The 22695-nt window shown below is 52.1% G+C and overlaps 4 protein-coding genes across 5 annotated transcripts in view; 2 read left to right on the top strand and 2 right to left on the bottom strand.

Moving 5' to 3' along the window:
- Positions 1-853, bottom strand: part of NR0B2 (nuclear receptor subfamily 0 group B member 2) — a 167118-nt gene extending 166265 nt beyond the window's left edge. The window contains exon 1 of one of the 2 annotated variants that reach the window (XM_061360730.1): positions 753-853. The gene's annotated coding sequence lies outside the window, so the exon portion shown is untranslated. Of the gene's footprint in view, positions 1-7; positions 146-752 lie in introns of those variants that run through there. The other variant, XM_061360731.1, reaches the window with a different exon arrangement.
- Positions 1-9311, top strand: part of NUDC (nuclear distribution C, dynein complex regulator) — an 87202-nt gene extending 77891 nt beyond the window's left edge. Inside the window, exons 2-10 of the mRNA XM_061360727.1 lie at positions 1222-1346; positions 2759-2836; positions 4643-4843; positions 5196-5279; positions 5433-5546; positions 6002-6196; positions 6752-6835; positions 7228-7346; positions 8992-9311. Coding sequence (XP_061216711.1) covers positions 1251-1346; positions 2759-2836; positions 4643-4843; positions 5196-5279; positions 5433-5546; positions 6002-6196; positions 6752-6835; positions 7228-7346; positions 8992-9043 — 1023 coding nt within the window. The 5' untranslated portion in view covers positions 1222-1250 and the 3' untranslated portion in view covers positions 9044-9311. The remainder of the gene's footprint in view (positions 1-1221; positions 1347-2758; positions 2837-4642; positions 4844-5195; positions 5280-5432; positions 5547-6001; positions 6197-6751; positions 6836-7227; positions 7347-8991) is intronic.
- The window catches only part of STX12 (syntaxin 12), a 350272-nt gene that overhangs the window by 193971 nt on the left and 133606 nt on the right, over positions 1-22695 (top strand). The gene's annotated exons all lie outside the window — the stretch shown is intronic.
- KDF1 (keratinocyte differentiation factor 1) lies at positions 14960-22350 on the bottom strand. Its single transcript, XM_061360725.1, has 5 exons — positions 22294-22350; positions 21223-21396; positions 18030-19143; positions 16694-16768; positions 14960-16049 (listed from the first exon to the last, which is right to left on the bottom strand). The coding sequence occupies exons 3-5, from the start codon at positions 19123-19125 to the stop codon at positions 15967-15969; spliced, it is 1254 nt and encodes a 417-aa protein (XP_061216709.1). The 5' UTR covers positions 19126-19143; positions 21223-21396; positions 22294-22350; the 3' UTR covers positions 14960-15966.

Genomic DNA, 22695 nt, shown 5'->3' with positions numbered 1-22695 from the left:
CCTGTACCATGGCACCAAGGCCCCCGCGCTGCCGGCGGTGTCGCTGCCGGCAGGGTCACACGCACTCGTCTGGGGCCTCCCTTCCATGACCTGCGTGCTCCGGCCTTGGAACGAGCAACCTGGAAGTTGTTTTAGCAGCGCCTGTTTGCCTGACCTTGCTCAGGAGACTCTGGTTGTTAAGGGAGGAGGAAGAGAGAGCCGGCGAGCCATGGGCTGTGGCGGTCAGCCCCAAGCGAGGCACAGGGATCCATTGGGGTCTCTCAGGGGGAAGCGCAGGGTGGGAGGTCAAGTTCTTGGAGTTTCACCTGGAATTAGAGTGGTTTTAGTCACTAAGCAGCAGGAATTGAGGCAGGGAAGTGGCAGTTCCTCATCACGGGTTTCCTGAGGGGGGGGGTGAAGAGGAGGAGGGATACCTGTGGCACAGAGGGAGACAACCCCCCCCCCAATCCTAAATGGCAAAATATACCCCCTTTGAAGGAGCAACCAGATAGGGGCAACTCATTTTACCTTGCTTCAGCATGTGTTTCATCAGCACCATGGGCTGCCAGTCCCCAAGTACACCAGAATGCTTTAAGTTGTTTGGGCAGGGAAGGCACAGATACAGAATCAAAGAGGTTGAAAAAGACCTTTAAGACCATTGAGTCCAGTCTTTACCCCAGGACCACCACTAACCCATGACAATGGGGGCACACCAGCACATGGGCGACATGTAAGTTAGGAGACATAAAAGCATGAGGATTTGAGGTTTTTACCTTCTCTGCTACCCCATCTTCTCCCCCGGGAAGAAGAGGGGGAGAGAAAACAGAGCGATGGGACCAGACCACTCCAAGCCACCTCCTGTCCCTTGAGCAACCTCTGCTCTTCACCCTATCCATGTGCCAGGATCATTCTCCAGCACCCCACGCTGGTGCAGAGGCCGGACCCAGGCTCGCCGGTGGTGGGGGCCACGGTGCAGAGCCGGTATCCCCGGGAGGGCCCAACCGGTTCACGGGACCCCGCCGCAGGCTCAGAGGCCTACACCGAGCTTTCTGGAAAGGCCTGGACAGGCGGTTGCTATAGCAACGGAACCCCGCGCCTCGCGTCCCACCCCTCCTCCCACTGATTGGTTGCTCCTATTGTCAATCAGCACAGAGGCGCTCTGGGATTGGTGGACGTAAGACGCGCGCGGCTGCGTTGACTTTTCCGTTGGAGCCGCTTCCGGTTCCGGTCACCGGTGTGCGGGGCTGAGGCGGGCGGCAGCGGCGGGCACCATGGGGCTGAGCGCGGAGGATGCGGCGGAGCAGGAGGACCGCTTTGACGGCATGCTGCTCGCCATGGCACAGCAGCACCACGGCGGCGTGCGCGAGGTAGCGCCGCCAGCGGCGGGAGCTTCTCCGTGTTCCCAACGGGGGACGGGGGGAAGAACCGGGAGGAGAGAGTGGGAAGGAGCGGGAGGGTGGAGGGCCCGGTTTTCCCAGGTGCAAGCGGTGCACAGGAGGCACGTGTGCTTCTCTCTCTTCCTCCTACGAGAGCGGCCCGGACCCGCGCCACCCCCGGGGAGCGCGGAGGAGCCGGCCGTTAATTAACGGGGTTAATAAGAGGGGGTGAGGAGCTTCGGCCTGCGCCCTCGCACCCCAACGGAGGTACAGTGTAAGCAGGGCGACAACAAGGCAGAACACCCGAGAGGAGGCTCGGTTCCTGCCGCCCCCCCCCCACGTGCGCAGTCCCTAGCGCCCCCCCGATAACTGATGGGGGGTTGGACTCGACCATGAAGTGCACTTGAAAGTGAATGTGGTGCCCTCCTCGGGGGCAGGGCCCTGGGGAAGCACCTCATGCTTCCCAGTGTGCCCCCGGAGTGTTCAGAGCCTGCTTTGCTGGAGGTCTGGGATGCATGGTAATCATTTAGGGACACATCCTTGGAACAGCTCCTTGTGCTGCAGGGAAACCTCTGGTTGAAATATGGAGAGGACGGAATGCTTGGGAAATAAAGAGAAGCCAAGTCCATCAAGAGTAGGGATGGCCATAGGGGTGTTTGGGGGTGCCAGTTCAAAACTGCCAATGAGGTATCTGGCAGCCAGACAGGTGTAAAAATAAAGAGGGCTTGGGGAAGGGTGAGTTTGCACAATTTAAGGGTTTAAGTATGCAAAGAAGCAAAGTACAGTACATGTGTATATAGAATCATAGAATAGTTAGGGTTGGAAAGGACCTTAAGATCATTCAGTTCCAACCCCCCTGCCATGGGAAGGGACACCTTCCACTAAACCGTGCCACCCAAGGCTCTGTCCAACCTGGCCTTGAACATGGCCAGGGATGGAGCATTCACAGCCTCCCTGGGCAACCCATTCCAGTGCCTTCCTTTTCACTCCAGGCTTTTGAGTGAAAATCTAAAGTAGCAGAAAACTCAGAGTATTTGTCTATGTACGTGTATAGATGCACATACATACACATAGCCACCCAAATTCCTGCCTCAGGTAGCAGCTTGGGGCGTTGGAGTAGATGTGTCTCCAAGATGACCCGACAATAAACTGCTTGCCCTTTCCTCATGTCAACCACACAAATGCCTCTTCTGGACACTGGGAATCCCAGAGCTGGATTGCCACAAAAGCTGTTGGATTGGGAAACAGCCACGGGGTTGATTTAAGTATGACCCTGGTACATGGATAGGGAGGATGAAGAGCAGAAGCTGCTCAAGGGACAGGAGGTGGCTTGGCAAGATCTGGTCTCATTGCTCTTTCTTTGTCTCCTCCCCTTCTCCCCCCCACCCCGTTCCCTCTCCCAGCTTGTGAACACGTTCTTTAGTTTCCTGAGGCGTAAAACGGATTTCTTCACCGGAGGAGAAGATGGAGTAGCAGAGAAGGTAAAAAAACACCCAAATCCTTTATACCACCTCTATCTGTGCCATACTGAGCCTTCCCTGCCTGAACAGCCCAAAGCATTCTGGTGTGCCTGGGGACACTGTGATGCTGATGAAACACATTGCTGAAGCAAGGTAGAAACAGTTGCCTCTATCTGATTGCTCCTTCAAATGGTACCAATGGTGTGGCAGGTTCTGTTGCCATGCTCTGGCCAAAGGCTTGTTTGGAAAGCAAATCTGCCAGACACACTGACTTAACGGTGACACACACCGTGGTGTTGATAACCCCACGTTACCTTGTTTGTTCATCTCAGAAAAAGCACAAAGTCCACATCTCTGCACAGGCGCCTGCACCTTTGTCTGTATGGAGCTGGGGAGCAAGCCTGGGGGTCTGCACTGGCAGCCTGAACTCCTCACCCAGCTCCAGAGCTGAAAAACTCAATTGTTTCCCTGCAGGGAAATAAGATTCAGAGCATTCAGACGTGAACTGGCCAAACTTTCTTGCTTATACTTAGAAATATAGCAGTTGTTCTTCTTCCTGAACTGCTGGAACTCCAGCAAATGGGGTGCTGCTCCTGTGCTGAAGGTGTTAGGATAGATGTTAGTTGCGAAGACAGTGTGTAACTTACTGTGTCTAGTCTTTAAAGGAACAAAATGAAAGCAGGAAAAGGAAGGAAAAGAGGATGGTTTCAAATTAAGAAAGGTAAAGCCTGCTGTCAGTTTTCTTTGCCTGAAGAACAAATTTCCCTGAATTCTGGCATGCTCCCAGAGAGTGAAACCAGAGTAGCATTTCAGAGATGACACTGGCCAGTGATTCTGAAGGTCCTGGCTACTGTTGTTGCCAACTCCATAGAAATCTGTGTCTGTGCCTGTAAAAGGACAGCGTGTCCTTGGGTGGTGTCTGTTAAAATGCTGTATGGTCTGCAAAGGTGCTCAACGCAGTTATCTCTGACACCACAGTACCTGCACCAAGATGAAACAAACTGCTCTGAAGCAGAAATCCTTTGTGTTGGTTACAAAACTCCAAGGTGTCGATACTTTGAGTTGATTTGGGAAAGAAGTGAACCCTCCTGAAAGTTTCTAGGGTATATATAAACCAGCACCTGACCCCCCCGGCTGAGAAATCTCTCCAGTTCCTTTTCTTGGGTTCTACCTACATTGTTTTCCGGAGCAAACTTCAGTTCTCATACGTGCTTCTTTGCACAGTGGCCATGGTGTTATCAGCCATGGGCAGTTGCTCTGGCTTCCTGCCTATGTACTCAGTTTCCCTGCTGAGCAGTAGAGCCCTTTGCATCAGAGACCTTGACATTTTGCTTTTCATAGTCACAACAACATGAGAATTGGGACTGGATTTATGTAGGAACTTGCCCCTGAGTGTAAACCATTGAGCTTTTCAAATGTTTCTCCTCTAAAACATGGCACCAAGTCTCCATGTGGAAAAGCCCAGTCATGGGAAAGGTGAGAAGTAGGTAAAAAACCTTGGATCTGGTGTCTCTGTTCTTCCAGCTGTGCTGTCCTAGATGGAGTAGCTGTCAAATGGCTGGGTTAGGCATCTGCTCATCCTGGAACTGCACAAAGGGCAGGACAAATGGAGAACTGTTATTTCCCTGTTATCTCCATGAGAATCCCTGTGTAAGGAAGAACTAGGAAGGGCTACACTGAAATACTCTTTAGATTTTCAGTCAAAAGACTGGAGTGAAAAGGAAGGGAAAAGCCCCAACATCTACAGATCAACAGTGAGTTGGCTTCATTTGGGTTTGAAAAAGTAGTGGTTGCTTAACCCCCTTTGGTGCTGTTCCTGTCTTTCAGCTGATCACAGACACCTTCAACCATCACAACAAACTGGCTCAGAAGGAACGGAAGGAGAAGAAGGCTCGTCAGGAGGCAGAGCGGCGCGAAAAGTCGGAGCGAGCTGCAAAGCTTGCTAAGGAAAAGCAAGAAGCGAACGAGCCAAGGATTAAGGAACTTACGGATGAGGAAGCAGAAAGGCTGCAGCTGGAAATCAACCAGGTAAGAGTGAGGTCTGGTGCCTGCAAGTACCATTTGGGTCATTTTCACTGGCCTGTGTGTAGCTCTGGTAGCAGTGATGGCTTAAAATGGCTCAGACTTGTTCCTTTGTGGTGTCAGCTGTCAGCCTGGGCTCAATTGTTGCACTTCCAAAGCTGTGAGGACCAAGGGAATCCTCCCCTTGGCAGCACTGCTTTCCTGTAACACTGTTCTAGGGGCTAAAATGTCTTCAGTGCAGGTCTCGAGTCCTGCTCTGTGGTTTCAGCTGAAGAGGTTGAGTCCACCTAGTGTCAGATCAGCAAGAAACACAAAGTGCCAACATTCGGCTGACGGTGTTTGTTCTCTTTTTAAGCAGAAGAAGGAAGCACAAGGACAGGTTAACAGTGTCCCAGTGAAACCCTCGGAGGAAGAAGGGGAATCTTCAGATTCTAACAAACAGGTAAAGCTCATTTAGGGGCTTTATTTTAGGCTGAGAGAAATAAGTTTCTGGACAACCCTGAAAAGTTCTTTGAATGGGAGGGGGTGCCCAGTCTGGCATTCTTTAAGAATCACACACTTAATTCCACACTTTACACCTTAAACTGTTGCTTAGGAAACAGATGATGAAGAGGAAGATGAGAAGGACAAAGGAAAACTTAAACCCAATTCTGGCAATGGAGCTGACCTTCCAAATTACAGATGGACACAGACCCTTTCAGAACTTGATGTAAGTGTTGCCTTAGTACCAGGATCTGAGGAATCTGAGATAGGGATTAAGAGCAGGTGCTCTAAGAACAGTGGAGTCAGTGCCCTGGATCTCAGCTGTCTGTGGGACCCTCTTAGTTGTACTTAACAGCAGCATTTCAATAGCTGGGAGAGAGCTTGGTAACTAAATCAGATTCCCCAGAAGCTGTAGTTAACTTTACCAAACATGGTCTTGTTTTAACAAGGCATTAAAATCTGCTTCGGTTTTATGGTCCCTTTGAATCATTGACCATCTTGCTGCCAAACTTACTCTTGCATCCTTTTACCTCCCACTTACTCAGTACCCCAAGGAAAATATTCCATGTTCTGTCTTACTCTGGTGAAACCAAGGCAGAAAGTCTTAGAGAACAGTAGTGTGAGAGGGTGAGGAGAGACTTCACTGCTCAGCTCCTGAAGTTTGCTCTTTGTCTGTTCCAGCTGGCCATCCCTTTCAAGGTGAACTTCAGGTTGAAGGGGAAGGACATGGTGGTGGATATCCAGAGACGGCGCCTCAAAGTTGGCCTGAAGGGCCATTCGCCTGTCATCGATGGAGAGCTTTTCAACGAAGTGAAGGTGGAGGAGAGTTCCTGGCTGATTGAAGATGGCAAAACAGTCACTGTGCACCTGGAGAAGGTAAAGCAGAATGAAATGGGGAGGCTTCAGACTTGTCTGCCTCTTCCCTGAAATTAGAGTCTGACAAAACCTGTGAAAGCCCTGGGCTTTGTCAGCTGAAACAAGAGCCACGCTTATCCTTGGTATGTGGTCAGGGCTACTGCTGGAAGTGGGGTTTTGCAGGTTCCCCCTGTCTTCAGCCTAACTTCATGCTAGTCCAGGATATCACATTGCTCAGCTGGAAGGAGATCAGTCATTTTGAAGTTGTGCCTTAATGGAATAATGCCATGTTTTGAGATCTGTTAGTGACATGAAAACCCAAGGACAGACATTATTATTATTGTGTCCCTTCTGGGCCTCTCCAGGCAATTTGATTGTAATCCCATTTATGTCATGCCAAAGGTGACATCTGACATGCTCTCAAGTTTCCCAGCTGTGGAAATTCAGGCTACCTAAAGTGGTTCAGAATGAAAGCTGTACCCTTTATCCATGTTCAGATTTTCCCTGTGACTGAGGCAGAAAATTCTTAGAGCAAGCCCAGGAGAAATAAAATACTTTTGCTACTTGGTCCTTCAGATCAACAAGATGGAATGGTGGAACAAACTCGTCTCCACAGACCCAGAAATCAACACCAAGAAGATTAATCCAGAGAACTCAAAGGTAAGAACTCCCTTTGTTCTACTGAATGGAGCCTTCTCTTCCATGAACTTAAGTGCTTCCAAAACCCCAAGTGAATGAAGCTGAGTTTATAAATTAGTGTCTGTATAAGTATTTCTGCAGCCTGTGCACACAGCAAAGCATAACATCAGTGTATAGAATCATTAGGATTTGAAAGGACCTTAAGATCATTGAGTTCCAACCCCCTGCCACAGGCAGGGGCATCTTCCACTAGAGCAGCTTGCTCCAAGCCCTGTCCAATGTGGCCTTGAACATTGCCAGGGATGCAGCAGCCATGTATTTGTAACCTCAGTGTATTCATGTTCTCTGCAAGCAGGGTGTATGTTTAGGTTGAGGAAAGTTATTCCACTTTTAATCAAAGCCCTTGCTTGTAGTTGTCAGACCTGGACAGTGAAACTCGCAGTATGGTGGAGAAGATGATGTATGATCAGCGACAGAAATCCATGGGCCTCCCCACATCTGATGAACAGAAGAAGCAAGACATCTTGAAAAAGTGAGTAGACCTCGTTAATTTGTGGGGTTTCCCTTCCCCAAGCTCCTCTCCTCTTCCTCTTTGACACAGATACGTGAGTAGAAAGCAGGTTGGCCTTCAGTCCTACCTGTGTTCACATCTGCAGTTACGTAGGCATCAAATTGTTGGCCAACCACCAGTGTCTGTAAAAGCCTGTGGGGGTAGAAAGCATAACGGGAAGTGCTGGGAATAGCCTAGCTCTGGAATTATCCTAATCTGCTTTCAAGTCCAGAAAGCATGTTTGGGACTGGAGGTCCCATCTCTACTGAACTTTAACATGATCTTGATTGTTTTCTAATCTCCCTCTTCTCCATAGCCCAGATAATCTCCCCTCCCTGCAGACTTGCCACCAGAATGCTGTCTCCAAGCCAATAGCACTTTTATGTCTTTATTACCCTGTTTGGCATAAATGCACCTTGGTAGGAAGGTTACTCACAGAGCTCCCAAGGCCATGTGGGGAGGTGTGGAGGTAATTCTGGGTCAAGCAACTTCTTCAGCGAGTGCAAACCCACAGCTTTATCTCAGGTTGGAAGGAGGATCAGTGTCGCAGGCCTGACTCCTCGTCTTCCTTACATTATCTGTAGTGGCAGAAGCTTCGCTCTGATCAGTGCACTGAGTACAGCATAGGGTGAAGCTGCTTTGGAGCAGAGGCCACGCTTCCTTAGTGCCTGTGTGTTTAGTGGAGTGGGAGGTAGCCCTGTCCTGCTGGGAAGTCCACATGCAGGATGCCTTGCTGGCAGGGTCACTCCTTCAGTGCTCTGGAGCTGGGCAGGTTGGCTGGCAAAGAGCAGAGAGAATGTTCAGGCCAGAGTAGACTCGGTGACACCCAGGTGGGTCCTAATCTCTGCCTGTGAAGCCCATATGGCTGCTAAAAACGGACACTGTTCTCGCAGCACCTATTTCCATGGAAGTAAAGTGGAAATGCTGTGGTGGTGTTTCAGGGGAAACCATGAGATGAGAGCATGGAGGAAGACTTTGTGCATGGATCCTCCATCTGGTCCTGTGTTGTGAGCTGCAGGGCAGAGGAGAAAGCCAGGAGCTTCTCCATGCACTCATTACTCGTGATCAGAGGCACAGTGTATTGTTCTCAGAACCTTCTGATGTGGCAACCTGAGTCCAAATGCTCCTATCTGCTGGCATTGCAGTACACGTGAAATCAGGTTGCACCTAGCTGGAAACCAGGTTTCTCTGGTCACGTCCTTCATGAGTTTTCACTGTCACAGCACTGGAGATACTCCCTGTATCCCCAGGAATGCTTAAGTTAACAAGTTTGATCTTAAGTCATAATCTGCTCTCACAATCTCCCCTCTGCCCTGCAATTTCTCGTTCCTGCTACGTGTCTGTCTGAGAGGTAACAGCTAAAGGGTGTGTGTTTGATAATTAATAGCTTCCCTGTGTCTGGACTTGCTGACCTCCATGGCTGGTACCACTGACCTGAGGAAAAAGGTTGTAGTGTGGGACTGTCCCCTAAGGAGCTCAGCAGAACAGTCCCTGCCCTGCAGGGTGTGGGGACAAAGCAAACTTGACAGTGCAGGAAGTAGGGATGCCTTTTCCCCTCCTGGCAGCCAAGCTGTTCTGTGGCTCCTGCTGACTCATACTCATGCTCTTGTCTTTGTTTTCCTTGCAGGTTCATGGAACAGCATCCAGAAATGGACTTTTCAAAAGCTAAATTCAACTGAGCCCTCCCCTTCTCCCCCCTCTTTCAGTCAGCCTATTGAATGGGGCAGGATACGTATCGCTGGACATCCCTTACCTTGGGCGAGTAGACACTTGAGCATCCCCACCCGAGCTTGCAGCGGAGGCAGCTTCACAAAGTCATCCTCAGTTGTCCTGTGTTGAGCAGAATACAAGGCTGCAGCAGCTCCAATTGAAACCATCTGAGACACTTCCCAAAGGGCAGTTAAGAGAGAAGGAGGGGATAGAGCCAAAAGGGAGTCAGAGCAACAGGAGCCAAGGGACTTACCCTTGATGTATCACTTAGCTTTGTCTCCTGGCTCTTCCGAGCTGCTCATGCACTCTTTGCCATTGCAGTTTGGCAGTAGGTACTCCTGAGTTTTTACTCCCTTCTCATCAGCTTCCTGCTGTTCTGTGAAGACAAGGGCCAGTTTAGTTTGTCAAATAATTCTCCTTCTGCCTCCTTGGGAAGGGAAAACACCAGTCTAAAACCACCAGCTATTGCAGTGGAGGCACACTGTGCTCCTCTGCTGCTGCTGCTTCTAGTCTGGAGGGGTTGATCTGCTGCCTTATGGTAAGGGAAGGCTGGGGAGCCTGTGGCTGTGGGCAGGGGAGAGGAAGGGGGGCTGTTCTTGCTGGGGCTGTGTCTCCTGCCTCTTCCCCTGCTGACTGCTGACAGGCACTGCTGTTTCCTGAGCTCCTGCTGCCGAGTGGCATTTCTCTGCATGTTCATATCGTGTTCAACTGCAGTGCAACATAAAGGAAAAAAATGGCTTATTTCCAAGTAGACCGTGTGCTTTCTGCTGCAGGGGTGTGAGCAGGGAGGGGACAATGTCTCCAGGCTCCCTGCTCTTGACTGTGGTGCCTGCCTGGCCATGGAGAGACAGTTGGAACCTCGTGTCTCACTCCTGAGTGCTGATGAACTCCAGGCTCCACTTAAACACGAGGCTGACCAAGGCCCATTGCTCCAAGCCCTACTGTCCACGTAGCAGCACATGACTGTGCTGAGGAAGCCACCCTTGCCCCAGGTCTCCTTTATGATGAGCTAACAAGGAAAGTCCTTTGCAGGCTAACCCAGATCCCTGCTGCTGTGGTTCTTTGCCTCCATGAAACGTTTCCACCTCCAGCCAGAGTGGGCACAAACGGCTGGAAAACCGGCTTGGGCGAAGTCCAGCCTGGCACTGCACCTGCCTGCTCGGGTTTAGGGCCTTTTTCTACACAATAGGACATTGTCTGCAGTTAATCTCCCAGTTTTATAGCCTCTTGGGATCAAAACCCAGCACCCACCCAGTGGAGCAGTGACCTTGTGGGTGAGGAAGGACCCAGGCTGGGGTGGCTGCTGTTGGGATCCTTATGCCTGTTCATCTTCAATCTGTCTGTGCTTTGGCCATGATAAAGCAGCGCCTTGAAGGTGCTTAGGCCTGGGGTGAGGGTACCTGGCGGTGTCTGGGGTGAGGGTGGGCTGGCAGGGGTGTGGTGAGTTTCACCCTGTTCTCAGCCATGTCAAAGCACTGCTGCTGCTCCCTGGGGCAGCTGGAGATCAAGGGGAGCCGGCTGGGCTCTGTCCCTGCAGCAGGATCCAGGACTGCAAACGGGGCCAGTTCTACACTGTCCCAGTTCATGGCAACACCCCGAGCCCAGCCTGAGCTTCGTTACTTCTTCACCACCTCAGCCCTGTAACCAGCACCAGAAACCCTGAGCCTGACCTGATCTGCTCGCTGGCATGAAGCAGTGGGTGGTGGCAGGTACACGGCCTTGTGGTGCCTGTGCTGCTTGTGGAGCTCCTTCCGTGTCACCAAACCCCAAATCTCGGGTCCTCAGCCCCTGCAGGGTCATGGCTCACGGTGTGCTCAGCAGGGGTCAGGGTAATGGCACCTGTGACAATCCACATCTGCTCCTTCAGGCTGGTGGCACTTGCAGGGGCAGGCTGGGAAGCACCTGAGAGCAGACAGAGTGAAGACAGGGAAGAGGCAGCGGCAGGAGCCCCAGAGGAAGCAGAGAGGGTGGGTTAGGGGGTAAAGGAATGTCATTTGGCCTTCCAGGCAGGCCACGGGAAAGGCAAACAGTCCTGGGAGGACAGGGCCCTCACTCCAGCTCCAGACCTGCTGCAGGTGAATGCCCGGGGCTGTGTTTGTGATCCCAGGTTGATCCCAGCACTACCCCTGGACTTCAACCCTTCCAGCCAGCGGAACAGAAGGTGTTTCTCCGGATGGCCTTGTGGTCTGCAAACATCCAGCTGCCACTGACCTTCCCGCAGGCCAAGGGGAATCCAGAGCACCCTTCTGCTTCCAAAGGACAGTTTTCCCTGGAATAAATCATGCCAGGCAGGACAGCTCTGGTCTGAGAAGCTGCAGAACTGGTTTAAAGCACAGCAAGCCCCATCTCAGAGTTACTGGAGAGCACAGCAGGGAAACACTGAGCACCACTGGAAACCCAGCCCTGCAAATCCATCCTCATCTCTGCTCGCATCTTCCCTGCCCAAGGCCCAGCAGAGCAGAGGAGGTCCCTTTGCCTTCCTACACCCAAGTCACCTGGAGAAGCCGTTTGGGTGCTGCCACCCGCCGGAGCCGCAGCAGAGCACAGCCCAGAGCTCCTCCACAAGCCTGGCCCCTTCGCACCTCCTATAAGAGAGAGATCCCTTGCAGGGCTGCAGGCTCTGCAGAGGATGCTCCATAAGGTAAAGGGTTCTCCCAGTCTTTCCTTTTGCCCTCCTCTCCAGCAGCTCTTGGCTTAGCTTCTCTTAATGACCACTGCAGAGCAGACTGTTTGGGGAACACCCCAGACTGCTCTGGAAAGAACAACGAAGCAGCAAAACCCCAATGAGGGAAACGGGCACTGGGTATTGAACATCACCGCTTACTTTGAGGAGAAGCCACAGCTCCTCTGTTACTGCCAAGGCTGTAAAGAATCAGTGTCAATCCATCCACTTTCTAACTCCTAAACACACTAAAATCAATAGTTCAGGGTGTAAAGGGGAGATTGATTGATTTCTTTAACACTCAAAGAACCGTTCCCAGCAGTTACTGATCCTGGCAGGGGGGTGCCTTGGTCTGCTCAGTACATTGGATTCTACTGAAGCCACTAAAAAGCAGCACACCCATGGCATGGCGAGGACACTGAGTCTCTGGAGAGTCTCCTGGCAAAACCAAGCCCAATAAAACTCAAGCAACATCTTCAGGAGAAGAAAGGTGCTGAGTCAGGTTCCCAGAAGGAAGCACCGGGGTGGAAAGCGCACGTTCACATGCACACAGCTGGGTAAAACCCGCTTGTGTTTGTAAGATCCCCACTTGGGCAACCAACCCCTGCCAGGTCACTGCAGAACACTCAACAGAGCAAAACCCACCACAGCAGCACAAACACAACCTTCAGCAGACAAAACCCCGCTGTGGGTTCATTCCATGGGTGGCTGTGAGCAAGAAACCCCATGATCCACGCAGTGAACACGGAAGCAGGAGAGCTGGCCACAGAGTTATAGTTTGAAATGCAAAGCTTTCAGGTGTTACCAGGAATTGCAGCGATCCCTTGGCAGCAGTGTTTTGGGGCAGGGGATGAGCTGAGAGCAGAGCTGCACTGAGCAGGGATTGGACTCAAGGTTCCTCAGAAACAGCCTCTTCCCAAGGATTTGATGGGCCTGAGAGAAGCAGAAGCAATGCTCTGTGCTACAGCTCCTCAGTCACTTTGGTCACTGCAGTGAGTGCTGTGGGCAGACATCCTGCTTCCAGGAAAGGCACTGGAGGGGGTTAGGGAGGAAGGGTGGGCTGAGGGCAGGAAAGTGTGGCCCAGGGAACAAGCAGGGAAGCTTAGGAGCAGATGGGGACAGCAGAGGCAGCCGTGGCATGGCCACATCCCCACACAGGCTGCTGGAGGTGGACCAGCAAGCTGCTGCCAGCAGCCTTTGCTCCACGTCCCTAGGGCCCCAAGCAGCTGGTTCAAGGGCTCCAGGCACATCTCCTCTGGAGACCCATTTCAGAGAGAAAGCAGCATTTACCTGGTTATGGCTTTGAAATCCTTCCAGGAAACACATCTCACACAACTGCAGTGGGCTGTGCCTGGAGCCAAAGGGTGGGTTGGTTTAAGAGAAGCGAGATAGAGCAGGCAGGGGACCATGTACAGAAGGACTCAAGTTTGGGGTCAAGTCTTCTGCCTGTCTGCATGGACCAAAGAAGTCCGTAACAGGCTACACTTAAGGAAAACAAAAAGAAGGGGTTAATGCCAACCCTTCACCCCATCCACCCTGTTCTGCCTGGAGATGTCCTATGCACCAAGGGCAAAAAACCCACCACAACCACCTCCCTGTGTCCTCTGCCCACGGAGGGGCACGGAAGGTCAGGGGCAGGGAATGGGGCTCAGCTGAGATCCTGCAGTGAAATTAGTGCAAAACTGGTCCTTCAGGTCACCGGGGCAGCGAGTGAGCCAACCTCCCCCTGCAAGCACATCCATCCAGGCCAGCAGCCACTCCAGAGCCTCTGTGAACAACTGAGCTCAGTTCCAGCATCACCGCTCAGGGAAGGTCCAAGTTTCCCTGGGTACAAACAGGCACTTCCCAGTGGCTCCTTTATTTGCCCCCAGCTTCCCTGCGTGCACCAGCCCAGGACATTCAGCCTTTGAACAAGCAATCCCCCTGGGCATGTGCTGCCCAATGGACAAAGATACCTTTGTCCATGTGCTGCTGGGAAAGCAGGGATCAGCAATGCCCTGTGCAATGCTCCTGGCCTGGCCCAGGCTCCCCCCAGCCTGCTGCCAGCAGGAATGCAAGAGACACAGCACAGGTAAAGAGCACATCGTTCTGCTTTATAAAAACGACCAAATCAGACATTTAAGGCCAAGGAGTGCAAAAGAATCCCGTAAGACACCACAGGGGCACCAGCTTCAGGGACCATCCCGTTGAGAGTCTTCCCCTTAGTGAGGTTTGGGGGGGGGTTGAGGTTTTGCAAGCTTAATCCATCCACATTCACTCTTCAGACAAAGACTACACATGAAAAACCTGCTATTGCATCTGTAATGGCGATTGGCAGCTCTTTGCAAGTCCATCCTCAGCCCTCATCTCCAAAGCTCAGCGCAGACCACAGAGCTGCAGGTCAGCATGACCCATGCTGATGATGCCTCAGTGCACAGGTTGAAGTAAACTGGTCCAAACACAGACGTACAAATCCATTCAGAAGCAGGAAGCCAAAGGGGTCCATCAGTAGCATTTGGAAGGAGGTGACCAAACACGGCTCCTCTGGGAGTCCTGGCCTGGCTTCAAGTCTCTTTCTTGCATCAATGGGGTTGTTCACAACCCAAGAAAGCAGGGAGGGGAAGGCAAATCCAAGTCTCAGTCTCTCCCCTTTAGTTTCAAAGGCTCTCTCCGTCAGCGTCCCCAGGTGTGGGCTTGGTCATGTCCATGATTTATGAAGGCATGCTCAGGAACAAGAGCAGGTCACAAAACCAGGCTCCAACAGGCACTTGAACCATTTCAAAGGGCTTTGGCTGGTTAAATAAGCCTGGCTGCTCATGTGAGGAATTAAATCCTTTCCCTCCCTAGCAAACCATTTGAAAAGTAATCACAGGCTAGGAAATAAAGGCACGGTTCAGTTCAATTCAGGCACAAAACCATGGTGCACACTGAAGCACGGGGGCTATTTTGGTTTCCCTCTCCCCCAGAAACCAGTGGGTGCATTTATGCCATGGCTGGTAAATACAACTGAAGTGTTTTCTGCTCACGTCCAAGGGCACCTGAACGGACAAACAAGTCCCATGGCTTCACCTTGTTTGCTTTCTGATAAACATCCAAGTGGTAACAGCAGTAAGACAGAGCTTCCTCCTGCTGCAACGCTGCAGCCCTCAAGGCCAGCTGGCACTGTGCCCTCCGGGTGGCAATGCCCCATCTCCTGCTTCTGACCTGCTGGAGTGGAGCAAAGGGAAGGAGAAGGCACCAAAGGGCAGGAGAAGGCACCAAAGGGCAGGCCCTCACGGCCCCCTGCAGACCCCCTGAGGGGATGCTTTTCTCTCAAAGCAAGAATAGGCAAACAACCCTGTTTGTTCCTAACTACAAAACCCATTCAAAATGAACCAACTTTCCCTCTGCTGCCATACCCCAAGTGCAAGGCTGGCGCAGCAGCCAGTGTGAATGCCAGGCAGAGGGCTGGGCAGATGAGTGAGGAAGAGGTGACAGGTCAAACCCACACCTGGCAGTGATGGCACAGCTGATCCCCATGGTCTCCTTGGGAAAAGGGATGTCTGTGCAGGCATCCCACCCCTCTGTGACTGGCACTATCTCAGGAGACACGCCAAGAGGCCAGAGATTAAATGAACCACGTTACCTGAACCTTCCCATACAGTGCAGCAGAAGATGACACCGCTAAGGGTGGTCTATGGGGAAAAAGGCAGATCTGGCTTCTGCAAGCACCATGGATAAAGGACTTAAATGGTTTTGGGACCCACCCAGATACTTTAAATAGAGATTTGGGTCCCTGGAGAGCAGGTGCTTGGTCCTCAACTCAGGATCAGCACAAGCACAGAGACACCATCCAGTTCTTCCCTACTCAAACTGAGTTCTGCAATGCCAGAAAGCAAGAACTGTGCAACAGATCCTCAAAAGCAGAGGAACAGGGCTGGGCCACAGAGGTTGTTGAAGCTAAACATGAAGTATGGAAATCTCAAAGGCACAAGTTATTTGATACTTCCTTGCCCATCATCTCTTCCCTGGGCACACGTTTCACCTCCCAGGTTCATTAGCTCCACAGTTCACTTCCTTGATGTTCTATATTGTCCAAGAAAACATAAAAATCCAGTGAAATCTAGAGAGCAGGAGAAATTTGGCTTCAACAAAGGATCAGGGTGGACTTGGGGGGGGGAAGTAAGTGGCATAGCACACTCCATATTGAAAGAGGAGAAAACTGATAGCAGCAGAGCCTGGGAATGCTGCCTGCTGCTTGGGTCCTTTTCCTTAACAATACACCTGAAGCAGAGGTGCCCCGGATGAGTCAGTCTCTGTGTCTTGGAAAGAGGAATCTCTGCTTGTTGGAGAGCCTTGGAGAGGAAAGAGAAGAGATGGTGACATTAGACAGTGTGAACTGTAGCAGCCTGGCAGTTAGGCAAGCATCTGCCACAAAGGCTTTGTGTATCATGAGGGAGGAGAAAGCCACACAAAGCCCACAGGCAGGGAACAACCCTGCCTATATTGTAGCCATCTCCTAGGACAGATGTGTTATTATGCAGGAGAAAACTTGTCTTTTAGCCCTGGGCTGCTCTTTGGAGTGGAGCATGCATGCCGGGAGGATGAGAGCTCAGGGGACAGCCCATCACCCTGCCCTGCTTCCCTTTTGCACAGTTCCTTTTGCTCCCAGTGTAACCCAGCTGTGACCTTAGCCAGTCACACCCCAAATACAGCCCCACAGACTCCCCAGGACAGAAAGCTGTCAGGCCACGCATCGTGCATGGACAGAGATCACTCCATACTTGGGTTCCATTCTTTTCCAGCACCCACTGACCCTGGCAGTCTTCTGAGCTCCCTTCATGCCCAAAGCTCAAGAGAACTACTCCCCTTATGGTAACCTAAAGAGGCAGGTGTCAGCCCAGCCTTTGGGGGTGAAAACTGAAGGATGGTGTAACATGGGACGTCCAGGGCATTCCCCTCACTCCTGTGATGCCTCTGCAATGGCCAAGTATGTTACCTGCACTGCTGTGTCGCCTCATGTTCCTGGCTATCACATCTGCTGATGTTTCTTCGGATATCTGCACGTCCAGATCTGGAATGAAAGCCAAGAGGGACTGAGACAGGAAAGGATGGGCAGCTGTGACTCAAGACTGATCCCAGTCAGGGAATACACAGGGCTCAGCTTGGAAGGCACCACCCTCAGGTAATAGGAGAGGTAGAGTCCCATTCTTCAGCTTGCTTCCACCATTGTCTTGGTAATCTGAGCTTTGTAGTTCTTAAATACCAGGAAGCAACAGCAGCCTTAGTGCTAAACCACCCGGTTTGGTTTCCTCCTCCGTTACTTATGGACCTCTCCTCATCCCCCACACTGAGCTTTCCAAGGTCTTCCTACAACAAACTCTTACAAGCTGCTCTGGAGGTCAGTGCTCCAGACCAGGAGGAAAGCATCCCTCAAACAGCCAGGAAGCACTTACACTGTGGCAGCAGCCCTTCCCTCCTCTCTGCAGGGATATTTACTGTCAGCTCCTCACCCACTGTGTGGAGGAAGTCCCAGCTTCAAGAAGGCTCCCAGTCACGGTATAGTCTAAGGGTGGCATTAGCAAAGAGCACTGGTAGCTCACAGGAGAGAGGCAGCTGAGTAACTGGACATCCTCAGGCAGAAGCCAGCTCATCTGGTCATACCAGTTAAGTTTGACTCAGTCTTTCTGCCCAGCTTAGAGGTGAGGAGGAAAGCAGAATCATTGCAGTAGCAGCAGAACTTCTATTGCTCAGCACAAACTTCCTTGACAGTGAAAGATACTATCTAGAAAGCCCCAACACAATGACTGGTGAGAAACAGAGGTCTCCAGTAATACACAAGGACCTTCATTCACACATCCCAGGAAAAAAAGCCCATCCTGAAGACAGACACCAGCTTTCATTTCTGCTCCATTGTCACATCTCCATGGCTTTGATAAAATGAAAAGCCTTCCAGTACCTAAAGGGGCCAACAAGAAAGCTGGAGAGGAACTTCTTACAAGGGAGTGTAAGGACAGGAGAAGGGGGAATGGCTTGAACCTGCCAGAGGGGAGATTGAGCTGAGCTCTTAGGCAGAAGCTCTTCCCTGTGAGGGTGCTGAGGCACTGGCACAGGGTGCCCAGAGAAGCTGTGGCTGCCCCATCCCTGGCAGTGCTCAAGGCCAGGTTGGACACAGGGGCTTGGAGCAAGCTGCTCCAGTGGAAGGGGTCCCTGCCCGTGGCAGGGGGTTGAGACTGAATGAGCTTTAAGGTCCCTCCCATCCCCAACTACTCTGTGATTCCATGAAAATAACCCTCTTTGTTCTGAAGCTGTAGCACCGGGCAAGGCACACGTACCATCCTGGCTGATGACATTGGACTCCAGCATGGTTTCATTCCCGCTGTCTGGTGCATTGCCTCTGCTGGACTTCTCCTCGTGGCTCTGGCTGGCTGGGATAGAGATATGGGGCCGGACTCTGCTTTTCCGGGTGCTGATGCGAATGATGCCTCGGACCAGCCTGCATTCAGCATCCTGCTCATCCAGGTTGTAGTCCTGAGTTATGCTATTGATGAGGTCCGAGATCTTGTTGGTCTTCTCCAGGAAGACAGTGTCTGATGTGCACTTGGCCAGCTCATCGATCTGGTGGACGCTGAAGAGCTCTGTCAGCTTCTTGAAGATCAGGACATCAATCTCCCTGCTGGACATGGAGCCATTCAGCTCGCTGATGTCCAGGTCAGACTCATGGAAGGAATAATACTCCTCCGAACTCCGGTGGCTGCTGGGGAGGGGTGGCTTTTCTATGCTGTTCCTGAAGGGCTTCTCTGGCAGCAGCTCTTTGCAGCATGAATCTGATTCCAGGTGGTGGCTGGGGCTCCTGTTTTGATAGACAGGAATGCCCTTCAGTTTCACATCTGGGTAACTGAAACTGCTACCCATGCTGGACTTTTTGATCTGGTTGCCATTTTTCTCAGTGGGAGAGACGTTGGCAGGGCTGTTTGGCAGTCGCCCATTATAATCTCCATTCTTTCCATCATCAGTGGAGGTCTCAGTGGGCCCTGGATAGGGGACACAGACACTGCAGTCCTGAAAGCAGCCCCCACAGGTCACTATACAACAGAAAACAGCCTTGTATGTGTTCCAGGCCTGAGACAGAGAGGAACAGCAAAAGCTCTGGTTTGGGGGAGCCTCTGCTGTACCAGAAATAAAGGTAATTGTTTCTGCCTCTCTCCCATTGGAGTCTTTGAGATCAGCTTTGCGACCTTTCCTATCCCGCATCTGCTGGGCTCTGCTGCGGCCCTGTTTGATTTCGGGTGTAGAGCCACTGAACACCTCCAAACTGACATCTGCCTCCTTGGATGCCCTGGTCCGCAGGGGCACAGCCTCCTGGTAGGACTGGTTCAGCTGGCGGTGGCTGTTCAGCTCGTGGGGGAGTCCTGTTTTCCGGCCCAGCATGGCTCACTGCTCAGGCACCTGCAGAACAAGAAGGTCTCAAGTCAAACAAAGGATTCATCACCAGTTTCACCTTAGCAAGCTGCTGATCAACAGAGAAGAACCCAACATTTAGATTCAGTGATTCCCCAATTTGATAGTCCCATTATTTACACAGGTATTTTGCACTAGGATTCACACTGCTCTCACTTGCATAGGGAGGGGATCCAGCTGTGTTTCAGGGCTCTCCAACCACTCAACTTTGCTTCTTCCTTTCAGGAGATGCTTCAATCGAAAGAGCTGTTTTAAAAGGACTGTTTTTAAGAGATCAAAATCCCTGTATCCTTCAGAAGATGCTTCCTCCATGCAGCTGGAAGACTCAGGCTCCAGAGCAATAAATGAGCATCACAGCCATAGGTGGAGCCATTTGACAGGCTCCAAAGGGAAAGTATCTTCTTTTAAACAACTTCCCCTTTGTCTTGCAGTCTTTAGGATTAAGCCGGGCCCTGACAGTGCCTATTCATTTCAAAACACACCATGCCCAGGAGGATATGACAAGCAGTCAATCATTATGCAAGCGGCCAATTCAGAGTCCAGATTATTCAATGCTATTTAGAGGGTTTAGCAACAGCAGCGTTGCTAACACTAATGATTTTTGCTAGTCACGCTAAGGCCAAGTTATGCCAAAGGCTTTCCTCTGAAAACTGATGTCTTCATCTGGATTAAAGAGATCTTGTCATCAAGTCACTCTCAAATCAAGGCTCATGGGAGCAAAACCTTTACAAAGCCCTACTACAGAAACCCTACCAGCAGCCTATGTGCTCAACCGTTCTCACTGACTAACACAACAGCCCCAGCTCTGCACACAGGAGTAAACTGTGTTTACACACTGTCACACTTGAGCTCCACACATCCATCAAGCAGAGCTTGGCACATTTTATCTCCCTGTTATGAAGGAAGCTCAGCACTGGGTGATGGAGAGGAAAGTCGCATCAAGGCTGTCACCCTCCACTACTCCTACTGCTGCTGCTTTTAGCCCAGACTGTGGTGGGGCCCTAAATTGCCCACGGTTTCTAAGCCTCTTGGCTAACACTGCTTTCACCCCCAGGAGATCCTTTTAAATCCTAATTAGGCTAATTAATAATCAGTGAAAACCCAGCCATAGCTTAAACAGTTTTGGAGTTTCCCTGCTGTTATACTATGCACTTAGGGCACCCTAAGCATGAATATATACCTCTATCCTATCCTGTTAGAGCATTCCCTCCTTTTCCCTTTTTAAAGACAAATAGTCATGTTTTCCACACAAAGAAGCAGGCCCAGAGTGAAAGCCAGGCAGTTACAGCATACCACTGCTTTCCAGGAATGCTTTGGCTCCATTAGCTTACAAAAATCCATAAGCAATGCATGTCCCAGGAGATTCTTCTGCACATTCCTGGACAATACGTTAAATATAAAAGCCCCAGACACTCCAATTTCAGTGCTAAGCAGGCAGAGCTCCCTAGACTCAGCATCAGTGGAGAGTTTTGATTGCTTTCACTTAAGAACAGGGCTTTTACCTCAGCTTCATCACTGTTGTAATGCAGTTTAAAATGCTCTTAATACCCCGGCCTCATCAGATTTTAATGCATGCACCGCACAGTAACAACCATTTATATAACAATATATAACATCCTGACATTTCAGAGCATCTCTGACACAGGGAGGAGCATTACCGCAGCTCTGCAGCAAGACACCTGCAGGCACAGAGATTAATCCTCTTGCCTGACATTGCACAAACCCCCGGTGGCATCAGGCATCAGAGATGCCTCTGGCCCTGAGCACTGAGCTCACCCCATTCCCTTCCCTTCTTAGCTCAGGTTGCTGTGACCACCAGCTCACACCTTGGAGGAGCTCATAGAATCATAGAATGGTTAGGGGGGAAAGGACCTTAAGATCATCGAGTTCCAACCCCCCTGCCATGGGCAGGGACACCTCGCTCTAAACCATCTCACCCAAGGAGCACAGACCAGACACAGCACCTCAATCCAGCAGCAAGGGACTGGTCTGAAACCTGGCGCCAGCTGCTTAACACAGCCCTAAAGAAAAGCTCTGACTGAAATCCACAGCCGGGCTGATACTCACGAGATGGGGGGGAGCTTTCTCTGGTCTCACGCAGGTACCAGGTGCGAAGGGTGAAGATCCTCCTAAAGAACCTGAGCATCTGCTTCAGAAGAACGAGGAGGGACTCACGGAGTGTTTGCGCATCTATGAGTTAGCCGGGGTCTAAGATCTTCATTGTTCAGAGGACAGGGTTTCCTTTGAGAGTTTGGAGAAAGCTGAATTAAGCAGTGAATCTACTTAACAAGGTCACATCAGTTTGCCAATAACCACACTGCCGTTGTTGTTAGGGACTAGGGAAGCAAGAGCAGTAACTGAGGTACCTAAATTCAGGATACAAGACACAGCCCATCATAAATAGATGGAAGCATCAAGAGGTGGTTTCTGAACAGACTTGCCACATGCTAAAAGCCACCCCCTAAAGCTCTCAGACCCCTGGCACTGGGCAGCAATAGAAAACCCTGGTCTAGAGGAACATGGATCAGGCTCCTTCCCTGTGTTGCTGCACCCTCCCAGCTGAGCCCACCTGGGATACAAACAGCCCAGACAAGAACCTGCCTCTGATCAAATGCTCCCTGCACCCCCGGCCCAAAGCAAAGCAACCCCTGTTCAAAAGCAAACCCTGAACAGCAGGGGTGTGTGTGTGTGAGGGGGGAGCCTCCCGTCCCCGCCGCGCTCCCCATCGCGGTATCAGCTCTCCAAAGCCAAGCCGACCCCAGGAGGGACCAAAGAGCACCAGGACCCCCCAGCAGAGCTCCTACCGACACCGGCCTCGCAGGGCGAGGGCCGGGAAGGCCTCAGAGCAGGGAGGGGATCAGAGCGGGGGGAACAACGACAGCACCGGAGCGATGGGCGTGGGGGGGCTGTCCCTCAGCCGCCAGCATCCCCGGCCCGAGGCGCACGGAGACGGAGAACCCGGTCTTGGCGGAGGGGGAGGCCACGGGGGTGCCCGCCCCTCCCGGCAGCGGCCTCCTGCAGCCCCCGGGCCCAGGGCGGGCGGCCCCGCTGCGGGCAGCGGCGAGCGGCGGCGGGGCCGGGGTTGAGGCTGAGGCTGCGGTCGCGGCCGGGGCCCGGCTCCCCCCGCCCCGGCGTTACCTGCGAGCGAGCGAACGGCGCCCGGCCCCGCCTCACCTGGGCCAGGTGAGCCACGTGACCCGGCCCGACGGGCCGCCGCGAGGGACAGTAGAGCGCGGACGGCGAAGCTGCCCCTGTCCGCGCCGCACGGGGCTGCACCGGCGGGACCACGGTTCCCATGGAGCCCTGTCCCCACGGAGCCCTGTCCCTATGGAGCCCTGTCCCATAGAGCCCTGTCCCTATGGAGCCCTGTCCCCATAGAGCCCTGTCCCCACGGAGCCCTGTCCCCATAGAGCCCTGTCCCCACGGAGCCCTGTCCCATAGAGCCCTGTCCCTATGGAGCCCTGTCCCCATAGAGCCCTGTCCCCACGGAGCCCTGTCCCCACGGAGCCCTGTTCCCATAGAGCCCTGTCCTGTCCCCAT

The sequence above is a fragment of the Neopsephotus bourkii genome, unplaced genomic scaffold (genome assembly GCF_033783945.1).
Source record: "Neopsephotus bourkii isolate Nb327-2 ecotype Australia unplaced genomic scaffold, CSIRO-AGI_Nbou_v1 NB_1036, whole genome shotgun sequence".
NCBI classification, from domain to species: domain Eukaryota; kingdom Metazoa; phylum Chordata; class Aves; order Psittaciformes; family Psittacidae; genus Neopsephotus; species Neopsephotus bourkii.
The sequence above is the reverse complement of the archived record's forward strand: the minus strand, read 5'-3'. Positions and strand labels throughout refer to the sequence as shown.